The sequence below is a fragment of the Tachysurus fulvidraco genome, chromosome 26 (genome assembly GCF_022655615.1).
Source record: "Tachysurus fulvidraco isolate hzauxx_2018 chromosome 26, HZAU_PFXX_2.0, whole genome shotgun sequence".
NCBI classification, from domain to species: domain Eukaryota; kingdom Metazoa; phylum Chordata; class Actinopteri; order Siluriformes; family Bagridae; genus Tachysurus; species Tachysurus fulvidraco.
Window position 1 is genome coordinate 3,543,542 of NC_062543.1, and position 13,971 is coordinate 3,557,512.

A 13,971-nucleotide genomic window follows, 5' to 3' on the forward strand; every position below is an offset into this window, starting at 1 on the left:
TATGTGGGAAAACTCAGTTTAGTTTCAGAAATTTAAAAAATATATATGTTAGTTGTTCTGGTTATTAATAATTTTCCACAATTTTTGGACAACTAGAATAAACATGTTGCTTCAACTTAATATATTTATTTCTACTTTACTGCATTTTGAAGGCAGTGTCTTTGTGGTTAGAATCTTGCCCTGCTATTGGGAATAAAGGTCAATGTTTTCACGTGACAAATATGGAAGATTGCAAGGTTATATCTTGTTTCAATCCTCAGATTGTCCTGCCATCATGGTTGCATGTGGGAGAGCTGCTCTCTGCGTTCTGCTGCTATTCAGTCTGACTCCGCTGTATGTGACAGCAGGAAAAATATTAATCTGGCCTGAGGAATTCAGTCACTGGCTCAACATTAAAATCATCATAGATGAGCTTATAGCAAGAGGACATAGTGTGACCATTGTTACCCAGAGTGCTACACCGTCAATAAAGACAGATCAGTCTCCGGGCTACAATGTAAACATCATACAGGTGCCTCACAGCAAAACAGAGCTTGTTGACACATTCGACAGGCTTTTCAAATACTGGATGTACGACATGCCGGATACTAACATGATCCAGCGTTTTCTGAAGCTCACTGAAATAATTGACATGATGATGGAGCAGAATAAAGCTCTATGCAGAAAACTTTTTACACGTGAAGATCTGCTGGAGAAGTGGAGAATGGAAAAGTTTGACGTTCTTCTGACGGACCCTGTGCTTGTATGTGGTGAACTGCTTGCACAGAAGCTCAATCTGCCTTTCGTACACACTCTGAGATTTAGTTATGGGAATGGTATGGAGCGACTCTGTGGCCAGATACCGGCGCCACCGTCCTATGTTCCAGCAGCTGGCCTGGGATATACAGATAACATGGATTTCCTACAGAGAGTGAAAAATATTTTGTTTATTTTCTTTATAGATATTGCATCTGGTCTCTTGGCTATGGTGAAATGGAATCACGTCTTTACAGAAGTCATGGGTAAATAACTGTCTCTCATTTGTGGTTTAATTTTGACTTCAGGTTTAGAAGAGAAGAAACTAAAACCTCTCAGTTTAGTTCTCATAATACTGAAAAATACTTTTTACTCACAAATGTTTAATGTAGTGGGAATTATTGCATGGGTTTTTTCAAAGTTCTCTGCTTTTCCTTCACTGCATAAAATCCTGCATTGTCTATGTTAAATCTCAGCTTAGTGTGATTATGTGCATGTTGCCCTGTGACTAACTGATGTTCCATCCAGAAAATGGTCCTATCTTGCACCAAGGTATGCAGGAAAATGCTCAAGACCCACCACAACCTTGACCAGGACAAAGCCATTAGAGAAGAAAATATGGACATGCTGTAATATAACTTTAGGTTACTTTCGTAACCCCATTTCTCTGAAACATTGAGTGGAGAGATCTACCTATGGGAAGGGCATAAATTCCTGACCTCTACAGAAGCATCCAATTGCACCAAGTCTGGCGTGACAGACAGGAGCATGTGCCAAAGGCAGGTAAGGTAACACCCCTTACCCAAGTGCATAATGCACCTGCACGCGCTGCCTTTCCTCAGTGAGCATATTCGCTTCTCTTGCAGCAAGCGGGGCAAACTTGGTGGATCTCTCCACTCTGTTTCAGAGAACCGGGGTTACAAAAGTAACCTAATGTTCTCTTTCATCATCTCGTGTGTCGAGATCCACCTATGGGAGATATAGACAACTCCCCGGTTGCCCAATACACTCACAACGAGGCCCTGTAAGCCAGAGGATGGCCAAAAAGGTGGTGCACGGCATGTCACAAAGCACCAGGCATAACATACTGCACAGGGTAAAAGGTTCATCCAAAGAGAAACACAACACGTGACAACATGCATGTTAGAACCCCGCTGATGTCCAACAAGCGAGCCGCCTGCAGGAAAAGAATATGTATATAAACATGTGAATGGACCAACTCGGGCGCTCGGAGGGGAGAAGACCATATGCCTGAAAACATGCACACAGGCAGACAGGGCTGAAAAGAGCGTGGGCCCCGTAGCAGGTGGCTACGAAGAGCCCACACTCAAGACTGCATGAGCCACCGTGGTACGGGTAACATCAAGCTGGCAGTGCCTGACAAAGGTGTGCGGAGAGGACCAGATCGCCGCGGCACAAATGTCCTGCAAGGGAACCCCCCCAAACAGAGCCCAAGAAGCAGCTAAGCCTCTAGTGGAGTGAGCCCTTAGGCCACCCAGAGGCTGCATGCCCCTAGACTCATACGCTAATGATATGGCTTCTACAATTCAGCGAGAGAGGCATTGCTTAGATATGGGTTTTCCCGTGTTCTGCGGGGCCCAATAGATGAAGAGCTGATCGCTCCCCCCAAAGCCAATAGCAGCACCGTCTTGAAGGACAGCAGCCGGAGGGAGATATCCCCCAGAGGCTCAAAAGGCTGCTGGGCCAACACCTCCAGCACCATGAAGAGGTCCCAATCAGTGGTGGCCGGTAGGGAGCGGCGCGCGCCCTTCATAAATCTACGTATAAGGGTGTGCTGTCCCACTGTAGCGCCGCCGAAACCGGTGTGACATGCAGCGATAGCCGCCAAATAGACCTTAATCATCGAAAAGGTCCTGCCATGATCGATAAGGTCCTGCAAAAAACCCAGAATATCAGCGACTGAGCACAGATATGAGATGAGCTGGTGCTCCTGTCACGACGTCTCAAACACACGCCATTTGCAATCATCGAGAGAACGTGTGGAAGAGGCCCTATCACTCTGAATTGTGCCGATAACACGGGGGGGGAGCCCCAGCGTGCTCAAATTTGCCCTCTCACGAGCCAGGCCCAGAGAGATCTCCCCGTTCGCTTGGGCCAGGAGGTCTGTACGCAACGGGAGGTCCGTACACAACGGGAGGTGCCACGGCTCCGCATATAGAAGAAGAATTATCTCCGCTAGTCAAGGTGCCTTGGGCCACCTGGGAGCTATGAAAATCAGAGATAAACCCTTCACCACGACCCTGGCCAGGGTCGGGGATATCAGGCAGAGTGGAGGGAAAGCGTAGAGCAGCGTGCTGGGCCATGGATGAGCCAGGGCATCCACGCCAAGGGGGGTGTCCTCGTCCCGAAGCGAGAAGAACATAGGACAGTGGGCGTTTTCGTGCAAGGCGAAGAGATCGACGGCTGCCTGGCCGAACCTCTCCCAGAGCAGCCCCACTATCTGGGGGTGGAGCCTCCACTCTCCGTACAGAGGGTTCCCCCTTGACAGAAGGTCGGCACCCCTGTTCAAAAGGCCCGGGACGTGAGTGCTTCACACCAACAGCTTGTGAGCAAGAGCGTGAAGCTTGGAGGAGCGCATGCTGCCTTGAAGGTTGATATATGCTACAGCTGTCGTATTGTCGCAGCGTATCAGCACATGATGTCCCCGCAGGCGGGGTGAGAAATGCATTAGAGCTTTCCACACAGTGAGGAGCTCCAAGTAATTTATATGGGCTGAACGAAGTGAGATCGGCCACACATCGTTCACTGAACTGCCCTCTTGTGTGGCTCCCCACCCTGTCAAGGAGGCATCCATCGTAACCATTTTCTGCATCATGATCGCCCTGAGAGGGGTCCCATGTGCGTAAGACTCCGCAGCTCTCCAGTGGCAAAGTGCGGCCGTGCGTGTCACCGAGACAAAGCGGCAAACATCGCGCAACGGGCTGAGATGAAGGGACAAAATCCACTTCATGAAAGCCTTTTCTCAGAAGACTAGAAGCAAGAAATGGACAGCCGAAGCCATAAGACCCTGTTATCTGAGACATGTGCGATACTGTATCTGCGGCCCTTCCCTGAACCGTGATAGACAGTTCATAAATGAACAGACGTGCACGCGCATCGTGACGGAAATCAGCTCCAGACCCAAGAATCGTGGCGATACGCGCACCGCACGTGGCCGGGCAGGCTCGCGATAGGTTGTCCACCGGAGTAGCTGGAGCCGCCTTGGAGAGCGCCATAGGAAGGGAAAAAAAGGAAAAAAGCAGGCAGGCAGCCTACAGAAAAAAAGGGGGAGCGAGCGTGGGCGGCGAGCGAAACTAACCTGGCTGAGGACGAGCACGTCCGGAGGAGGCTGATCGAACGATATGTCCTCCTGAAGACAAAAAGAGTGCAGTCCAAAAAATACCAGGGAGCTGTGAGGTAGGAGCAGAAGTCGTGAGAAGCGAAAGTTAACTGAGGTGCAGGCGCATTATGCACTCGGGTAAGGGGCGTTACCTTACCTGCCTTTGGCACGCGCTCCTGTCTCTCAAGTCAGACTTTTGGATGCTTCTGTAGAGGTGAGGAACGGATGCCCTTCCCGTAGTTGGATCTCGAACACGAGATGATGAAAGAGAACTGTGGTTTTCTTTTAGTATTTTCTGGTCAGTCTAAACAGGATGTGTCAACAAACTAGCACCAGACATTTTTCTCACAGCTTTTAAGGTCATTAACCGTGCGTACAACAAACACAAGTTGGCCAACTTTAACAACCCTCCCATTTTGCCATTTTATTTGATCCAATCATAATGAGTAGATCTTATACCACCTTGGTATTGGTATTTCACTGCTGAACTTAGTTCTCAGTCCCAAAATATTGTTTTTTATGGCACATACTAGCACAGCAAGTGTGTCTTTTTTTAAGGAGCTCATGGACTGGAACCACAGTGTGATTTGCTTTTGGTGATATTCCCAAAAGTCCATAAAAATCAAAGCTCACTCAGCTGAAATCAAACGGGGAAAAGCATAAATAGACATTTTCAGAGGTAGATTTATGTTATTTAGACTTGTTTCTTTGCTAAAAAAAATTATTTTAAAAACGCAACAGCACAAAAAAGGCCAAAATCTGAGCTAAATAATGGAATAAGTGAAATATTTGTGAAATTATTGAGGTGAAAAACAAGTCCATGATGCCATGTGCTGATCTGATGGTGGATGGTCTTGAGCTGCCCAGTGTTATGTCTCTTCTTTTCACTTTTGTGTGAATGGTGAATAATGTACACCATTTCTCTGATCATTTAGGGGCATCTCACTGATCACCTTTACAGAACATGCTACTGTACAGAGGAGAAATGGCATTGATTTCACAAAATATTTACCTTTACAATGATGCCACACTTTTTACGATACCAACTACACAAGTACTTTTGCTCCTGTACTTCACAGGCAAACCCACAACACGGTGTGAATCTATGGGAAAAGCTGACATCTGGTTAATCAGAACTTACTGGGACTTTGAATATCCACGGCCGCTCCTCCCAAACTTTAAATTTGTTGGTGGATTACACTGTAAACCTGCAAAACCTCTACCAAAAGTAAGCTCTCTCTTCTAAGCCTAACAAACAGCATAGCCATCTGACATTTGTTACAGATCTTTGAGAGATTACAAAACTTTTACTATATGATTAGAGTGTAAAGAGGAAGTGGTAGCTCAGTGGTTAAGGTGTTGGGCTACTGATTGGAAGATCATGGGTTCGAACCCCAGGTCCACCAAGCTGCCACTGCTGGGCCCCTGAGCAAGGCCCTTAACCCTCAGTTGCTCATTGTAAGTCACTCTGGATAAGGGTGTCTGCCAAATGCCGTAAATGTAAATGTAAAGAGTGCAGATTGTAATATAGGTGAAAGGAGTGAAATCAGCTAGATGATGGACAGGATTATCATGCAACTAACACACACTTGTTTTATTAATGACTTTGCTTTCTGATTTTTATAGGACATGGAGGACTTTGTCCAGAGCTCAGGAGATGATGGTATTGTGGTGTTTTCACTGGGGTCCATGATAAAAAACCTCACTAAAGAGAGAGCGAACACCATAGCTTCAGCGCTCGGACAGATTCCCCAAAAGGTCTGAGTTTTAATTTACGATGAACATCTACATCACAGTCTAACATATAAAGGAATTTTAGGCACAGCTCCTGGGTTTCCTCAGGCTTCTCTGGTTTCCAGAGACCAGGATAAGACCACTCTTATTTCCCTCAGATCTGAATCCTGTGTGTAATTTCAGGTCTTGTGGCGATACACAGGTGAGAAACCAGAAACTCTTGCTCCTAATACAAGACTCTATGACTGGATTCCTCAGAATGATTTACTAGGTAAGGAACATTTTCATTGTAGCTGTAATATCACATTCTGTTGAAGTGAATAAATCACCAATGATTTGTATCTACAGGACATCCTAAAACCAAGGCCTTCATCACCCATGGTGGGACTAATGGAATATACGAAGCTATTTATCATGGAGTTCCCATGGTGGGCCTGCCGCTGTTTTCTGATCAGCCTGACAATATAAATCACATGACAGCCAAAGGAGCTGCTGTGATGCTTGACTTCAACAAAATGAGAACCGAGGACTTGAAGCAGGCTCTCGATGACGTCATTAACAATCCATTGTGCGTGATTTTAGTTGTTGGCACTTTAATATACCTGATGGGGGCTGCCAGTCACCCAGGATGCATGTTAATGTTTCAGTAGACCTTAAGAATCTCACAATTTCACAAGCATTTTCTACAGAATTACACAAGTGATTAATTTCTATTATTTTTCCGTTTCTCAGCTACAAGGAGAGCATAATGAGACTATCCCGCATCCACCACGACCAACCGATGAAGCCGCTAGACCAGGCCGTGTACTGGATCGAGTATGTGATGCGCAATAAAGGGGCCAAGCACCTGAGAGTTGAAGCCCATAACCTCACGTGGTATCAGTACCACTGCTTGGACGTTGCTGCCTTTTTGCTTTCTGTAATTGTGTTAGTCGTGTTCATCTTTGTGACAACATGCAGATTGCTCTTCCGGAAATGTTGCAGAAAGACCTCAGCAAAGAGCAAGAAAGAGTGAATAGGAATGTATTATAAATTACGGTTATAAATTTTTACATAAATTACAGGATTAACATGCTCTCTGTTAAATGTATGTCCAGGAGGTTAAAATAAAGATTAAAATAAATATTTTGTAGCTTTCATTTCTGTTTTAAATCATTCATGAATTTCCAAAACATTAAATGTATCATAGAACAATGTAAAGCCTATTAACAAGTGAAAACAATAGGACACCGTAGTTTTACATTTACAGCATTTGGCAGACGCCATTATCCAGAGCGACGTACATAAGTGCTTAAATCTCTAACATTGAATACATTAATGCTGGTTCACTAGGTTACATACTTAAGATACCATCAGTTTAAAACATTTGTTCAAAGTTACAATGAAAAAGTGTCAAAGGTTTTTTTTTTTTTTTTTTTTATTTAAATGCAAAAGATATGGAAAGAAGTGCTAGTCGAAATGTTTCCTGAATAAGTAGGTCTTCAACCGCAGCTTGAAAATAGCCAGTGACTCCGGACCTCCTGTCTGGACCTCTAGGGGAAGTTCATTCCACCACCTTGGTGCCAGAACAGAGAAGAGTCTTGTAGTATACTTGCCTCTTACCCTGAGAGATGGTGGAACCAGTCGAGCAGTGCTGGTAGATCGGAGGTTGCGGGGTGCAGTGCGAGGAATGATGAGGGCTTTGAGGTAAGAGGGAGCTGGTCCATTTTTGGCTTTGTAGGCCAGCATCAGTGTTTTGAATCTGATGCGTGCAGCTACCGGAAGCCAGTGGAGGGATCGCAGCAGGGGGGGTGGTATGTGAGAACTTTGGCAGGTTGGAAACAAGCCGGGCAGCTGCATTTTGGATCATTTGCAGAGGACGGATTGTGTTCATAGGTAGACCTGCCAGCAGTGCATTGCAGTAATCCAGTCTAGAAATGACAAGAGACTGAACAAGTACCTGGGCAGTCTGTGTGGACAAAATGGCCGAATCCTTCTAATGTTGTAGAGAAGAAACCGACATGAGCGAGTCACATTAGCAACATGAGAGGAAAAGGACAGTTGATTGTCCATGGTTATCCCAAGGTTGCGAGCTGTGGCTGAAGGGGAGATCAGATCGTTGTGCAAGGATATAGCAAGATCATGACCTGGAGATGAATCACCTGGGATGAACAGCAGTTCAGTTTTGCTAGGATTGAGCTTTAACTGATGAGCAGTCATCCATGATAAAATTACTGCCAGACATGCTGAGATCCGGTCAGAAGCTGTGGCATCTGAGGGTGGGAAAGAGAAGATAAGTTGTGTATCATCAGCATAGCAGTGGTAAGAGAACCCATGTGATGAAATAACTTCCCCAAGAGAGTGAGTATACAGGGAGAAAAGAAGAGGACCAAGTACTGAGCCCTGTGGGATGCCAGTGGAGAGTCTGCGTAGAGCAGATGTCACTCCCCTCCATGTTACCTGATATGAGCATTGATAAGAACAGAATGTTCCTTTAAAATAAACAAAATGAAAAGCTGAAAACTTATCAGAGATGCTGACAACAGACCCTTGGGAAGAGTGACTAGATGGAAGCACTTTCTCTCCTAGTTCTCTCCTAAATTCAAGCCCACCTGATTTTACCCAAATTTCTGAGGCAAAACTTCTTACGGTTAATAAAACGAAGGTATAACTTTTTAGTTATAATTCTCAAAGATTTGTTTGGTCGGAAAAATAAAGATTCCAAAGAAAACCAATTCTACTGTGAAGCATAGTGGTGACAGCATCATGCTTTGGAGCTGCTTCTCTTCAGTTGGGGCTGTTGCTTTAGTCCAGTTAGAGGGAATCACAAATAGCTCCAAATACCAGACTATTCGGAATCTAAACCGTGTAGGTCATAGGATTGGCTTCTCATGAGGAAGATCAGTATTTTGGCACAATTTTTTAGATCTGAAACATTTTTGCAAGGAAAATTTAGCAACTTTTGCCAATTTTGTATTGCAGATTAATACTTTTGCTAGTATTATGTGTCATTCATTCCATAATCTGTCCCTCTATGATGCCATGTGTTGACTTGCAGGTTGGTGCACTTGTAAAACTGCCTGCAATTTCTTTTAATATTAAAATAGTATTTAATAAAAAATAAATAGTGTACCTTACTCAGTTTGTAAAAACATATTATGAAAATTCATTGTAAAAAAAAAGTCAGTTATAATCATGGGTTGAAATAATATGCTTACTCGGTGAAAAGTTTAGGGCAATTTAGGAAAAAGACTATATTTTAATACTTGGCATATTAGACCTTAGGACTTGACATCACTTTGTTTTTGGAACATGTATGTGGAAGTCAAAGCTTATGTGACCGTAGCAGGTATTATGCTCTGTATTATATTGATTTCTGCACTTGATACGCTCATTCAGTGTGTAAATATTATAGCTTTCCACCAAACATTTAGCTGTTTTATTATAATTCAAGCTTAATTGATGTCTTGTTAAAGAAAATGTTATATATATAAATTAGGGTTGGGATAGTTAGGTAAATAAATATTGCAGACACCTTCAGAATGTGCTGAAATCCTTCAGTTTATTTGCCCCACGAGGGTAACGTTAATGGTGTTGAACACTGAAAACCTAAAAAAGCGTAACACTGTTTTGACATCTGCCCTATTTATATACTCTATATACTTTGGTCAAGTTACATTGTTCTAGCTGTTGTTTTCTGCAAGGTACCGTTAACAGTGATTAGTTTGGAGTGTAACGTTACCGTTAGCTGAGGACGGAGGTTAACAAGGTGTGAAGCACCGGCTTGCTAGTTTGTGGATCGGGTAGATGTTGAGAGGATAATAACACGGTAAAGTAGTGTATCAGTATAAGTTCAGTATAATTTAACTGTTTAACTTGTGCTTATTTCATGATGTGAAGTTGGAAAAGAGAACATAAAACTAAATATTAAGTTATGTTATTTGAATATAATTACATTTGAATATTAGGTTATATTATTTGAATGTAATTAAATTTAACTGATTTTCATATGGGGGCACGGTGGCTTAGTGGTTAGCACGTTTGCCTCACACCTCCAGAGTCGGGGGTTTCCTCCGGGTACTCCGGTTTCCTCCGCCGGTCCAAAGACATGCATGGTAGGTTGTTTGGCATCTCTGGAAAATTGTCCGTAGTGTGTGATTGTGTGAGTGAAAGAGAGTGTGTGTGCCCTGCGTTGGGTTGGCACTCCGTCCAGGGTGTATCCTGCCTCGATGCCTGATGACGCCTGAGATAGGCACAGGCTCCCCGTGACCCGAGGTATTTTTTTAGTGATTTTCATATTTAATTATGTGGGAAAACTCAGTTTAGTTTCATAAATAAAAAAAAAAATGTTAGTTGTTCTGGTTATTAATAATTTTTGGACAACTAGAATAAACACGTTGCTTCAACTTAACATATTTATTTCTACTTTGCTTCATTTTAAAGGCAGTGTCTTTGTGGTTAGAAACCTGTCCTGCTATTGGGAATAAAGGTCAATGTTTTCACGTGACAGATATGAAAGATTGCAAGGTTTAATCGTGTTTCACTCCTCAGATTGTCCTGCCATCATGGTTGCATGTGGGAGAGCTGCTCTCTGCGTTCTGCTGCTATTCAGTCTGACTCCGCTGTATGTGACAGCAGGAAAAATATTAATCTGGCCTGAGGAATTCAGTCACTGGCTCAACATTAAAATCATCATAGATGAGCTTATAGCAAGAGGACATAGTGTGACCATTGTTACCCAGAGTGCTACCTCGTCAATAAAGACAGATCAGTCTCCGGGCTACAATGTAAACATCATACAGGTGCCTCACAGCAAAACAGAGCTTGTTGACACATTCGACAGGCTTTTCAAATACTGGATGTACGACATGCCGGATACTAACATGATCCAGCGTTTTTTGAAGCTCATTAAAACAATTGACCTGATGATGGAGCAGAATAAAGCTCTATGCAGAAAACTTTTTACACGTGAAGATCTGCTGGAGAAGTGGAGAATGGAAAAGTTTGATGTTCTTCTGACGGACCCTGTGCTTGTATGTGGTGAACTGCTTGCACAGAAGCTCAATCTGCCCTTCGTACACACTCTGAGCTTTAGTTTTGGGAATGTTATGGAGCGACTCTGTGGCCAGATACCGGCGCCACCGTCCTATGTTCCAGCAGCTGGCCTGGGATATACAGATAACATGGATTTCCTACAGAGAGTGAAAAATATTTTGTTTATTTTCCTTATAGATATTTCATCTGGTCTCTTGGCTATGGTGAAATGGAATCACGTCTTTACAGAAGTCATGGGTAAATAACTGTCTCTCATTTGTGGTTTAATTTTGACTTCTCAGTTTAGTTCTCATAATACTGAAAAATACTTTTTACTCACAAATGTTTAATGTAGTGGGAATTATTGCATGGGTTTTTTCAAAGTTCTCTGCTTTTTCTTCACTGCATAAAATCTTACATTGTCTATGTTAAATCTCAGCTTAGTGTGATTATGTGCATGTTGCCCTGTGACTAACTGGTGTCCCATCCACAAATGCTCCTATCTTGTACCAAGGTATGCAGGAAAATACTCAAGACCCACCACAACCTTGACCAGGACAAAACCGTTAGAGAAGAAAATATGGATATGCTGTAATATAACTGTGGTGATCTTTTTTTCTTTTAGTATTATCTGGTCTGTCTAAACAGGATGTGTCAACAAACTAGCACTAGATATTTTTCTCACAACTTTTAAGGTCATTAACCGTGCGTACAACAAACACAAGTTGGCCAACTTTAACAACCCTCCCATTTTGCTATTTTATTTGATCCAATCATAATGAATAGATCTTATACCACCTTGGTATTGGTATTTCACTGCTGAACTTAGTTCTCAGTCCCAAAATATTGTTTTTCTTGGCAAATACTGGCACAGCAAGTGTGTCTTTTTTAAGGAGCTCATGGACTGGAACCACAGTGTGATTTACTTTTGGTGATATTCCCGAAACTCCATAAAAATCAAAGCTCACTCAGCTGAAATCAAAGGGGGAAAAGCATAAATAGACATTTTTAGAGGTAGATTTGTTATTTAGACTTGTGTCTTTGCTAAAAAAAAAAAAAATTAAACACAACAGCACAAAAAAGGCCAAAATCTGAGAAATATTTGTGAAAAACTAGTCCATGATGCCATGTGCTGATCTGATGGTGGATGGTCTTGAGCTGCCCAGTGTTATGTCTCTTCTTTTCACTTTTGTGTGAATGGTGAATAATGTACACCATTTCTCTGATCATTTAGGGGCATCTCACTGATCACCTTTACAGAACATGCTACTGTACAGAGGAGAAATGGCATTGATTTCACAAAATATTTACCTTTCCAATGATGCCACACTTTTTACGATACCAACTACACAAGTACTTTTGCTCCTGTACTTCACAGGCAAACCCACAACACGGTGTGAATCTATGGGAAAAGCTGACATCTGGTTAATGAGAACTTACTGGGACTTTGAATATCCACGGCCGCTCCTCCCGAACTTTAAATATGTTGGTGGATTACACTGCAAACCTGCAAAACCTCTACCAAAAGTAAGCTCTCTCTTCTAAGCCTAAGAAACAGTATAGCTCTCTGAAATTTGTGACAGATCTTTGAGAGATTACAAGCCTTTTACTATATGATTAGAGTGTAAAGAGTGCAGATTGTAATATAGGTAAAAGGAGTGAAATCAGCTAGATGATGGACAGGATTATCATGCAACTAACACACACTTGTTTTATTAATGACTTTGCTTTCTGATTTTTATAGGACATGGAGGACTTTGTCCAGAGCTCAGGAGATGATGGTATTGTGGTGTTTTCACTGGGGTCCATGATAAAAAACCTCACCAAAGAGAGAGCGAACACCATAGCTTCAGCGCTCGGACAGATTCCCCAAAAGGTCTGAGTTTTAATTTACGACAAACATCTACATCAATAAATGACAGTCTAACATATAAAGGAATTTTAGGCACAGCTCCTGGGTTTCCTTTGGCTTCTCTGGTTTTAGAGAACAAAGTAAGATCACTCTTAATTCCCCTCAGATCTGAATCCTGTGTGTAATTTCAGGTTTTGTGGCGATACACAGGTGAAAAACCAGAAACTCTTGCTCCTAATACAAGACTCTATGACTGGATTCCTCAGAATGATTTACTAGGTAAGGAACATTTTCATTGAAGCTGTAACATTCTGTTGAAGTGAATAAATCTCCAATGATTTGTATCTACAGGACATCCTAAAACCAAGGCCTTCATCACCCATGGAGGGACTAATGGAATATATGAAGCTATTTATCATGGAGTTCCCATGGTGGGCCTGCCGCTGTTTTCCGATCAGCCTGACAATGTAAATCACATGACAAGCAAAGGAGCTGCTGTGATGCTTGACTTCAACAAAATGAGAACCGAGGACTTGAAGCAGGCTCTCGATGATGTCATTAACAATCCGTCGTGAGTCGATGTTTTGATTTTGCATATCAATATGACTCACACCTTCACCTTTTATACTTGTTACTTTCAGATTTGATCAAATTATGCTCTTAAACTAAAGGCGTCTCAATCATTCAAACTTCTCTCTGCCTAGAAATAATTCTTCTTATTTCATTTCTTTCCACAGCTACAAGGAGAGCATGATGAGACTATCCCGAATCCACCACGACCAACCGATGAAGCCGCTAGACCAGGCCGTGTACTGGATCGAGTATGTGATGCGCAATAAGGGGGCCAAGCACCTGAGGGTTGAAGCACATAACCTCACCTGGTATCAGTACCACTGCTTGGACGTTGCTGCCTTTCTTCTCTCCATAATTGCACTGGTTGTGTTTGTCTTGTTAAAAATATGCAGATTGTTCTTCCGTAAATGTTTCAAAAGGACCCCAAAAAAGAATAAAGAAGAGTGAAGATTGTAGTGAATTTATCTGTATTCATCATTACTGTGATCATTTGAGAGCTAGAATGCTGTGTGATGTTCATTTTTATAGTTATATCTGCATCTTGAAACATGTGGATTTCTTCAAATAAAATTAACAGTCGATTTTCTTTTACTAGATTGTGATCTGATGACCAGTGAAATATCTGCTGTCTGTTTCAGTCCTTCATACATACAGTATGTTACCAGATAACAGATAATTATTAAGTATTCAACCAAATCTTATCTTTTCGATTAAAGTTTTCACT

The 13,971-nt window shown here is 42.5% G+C and overlaps 2 protein-coding genes across 2 annotated transcripts; one reads left to right on the forward strand and one right to left on the reverse strand.

Moving 5' to 3' along the window:
- The first annotated feature begins 238 nt into the window (after nucleotides 1-238).
- LOC113641173 lies at nucleotides 239-13,843 on the forward strand. The gene is made up of 12 exons (XM_027143752.2): nucleotides 239-1,001; nucleotides 5,155-5,303; nucleotides 5,702-5,833; nucleotides 5,993-6,080; nucleotides 6,158-6,377; nucleotides 6,542-6,822; nucleotides 10,340-11,080; nucleotides 12,201-12,349; nucleotides 12,567-12,698; nucleotides 12,866-12,953; nucleotides 13,026-13,245; nucleotides 13,412-13,843. The coding sequence occupies exons 1-12, from the start codon at nucleotides 275-277 to the stop codon at nucleotides 13,692-13,694; spliced, it is 3,210 nt and encodes a 1,069-aa protein (XP_026999553.2). The 5' UTR covers nucleotides 239-274; the 3' UTR covers nucleotides 13,695-13,843.
- LOC125140302 lies at nucleotides 1,010-4,749 on the reverse strand. The gene is made up of 2 exons (XM_047809273.1): nucleotides 4,233-4,749; nucleotides 1,010-4,145 (listed from the first exon to the last, which is right to left on the reverse strand). The coding sequence occupies exon 2, from the start codon at nucleotides 3,969-3,971 to the stop codon at nucleotides 2,811-2,813; it is 1,161 nt and encodes a 386-aa protein (XP_047665229.1). The 5' UTR covers nucleotides 3,972-4,145; nucleotides 4,233-4,749; the 3' UTR covers nucleotides 1,010-2,810.
- Nucleotides 13,844-13,971: the final 128 nt, after the last annotated feature.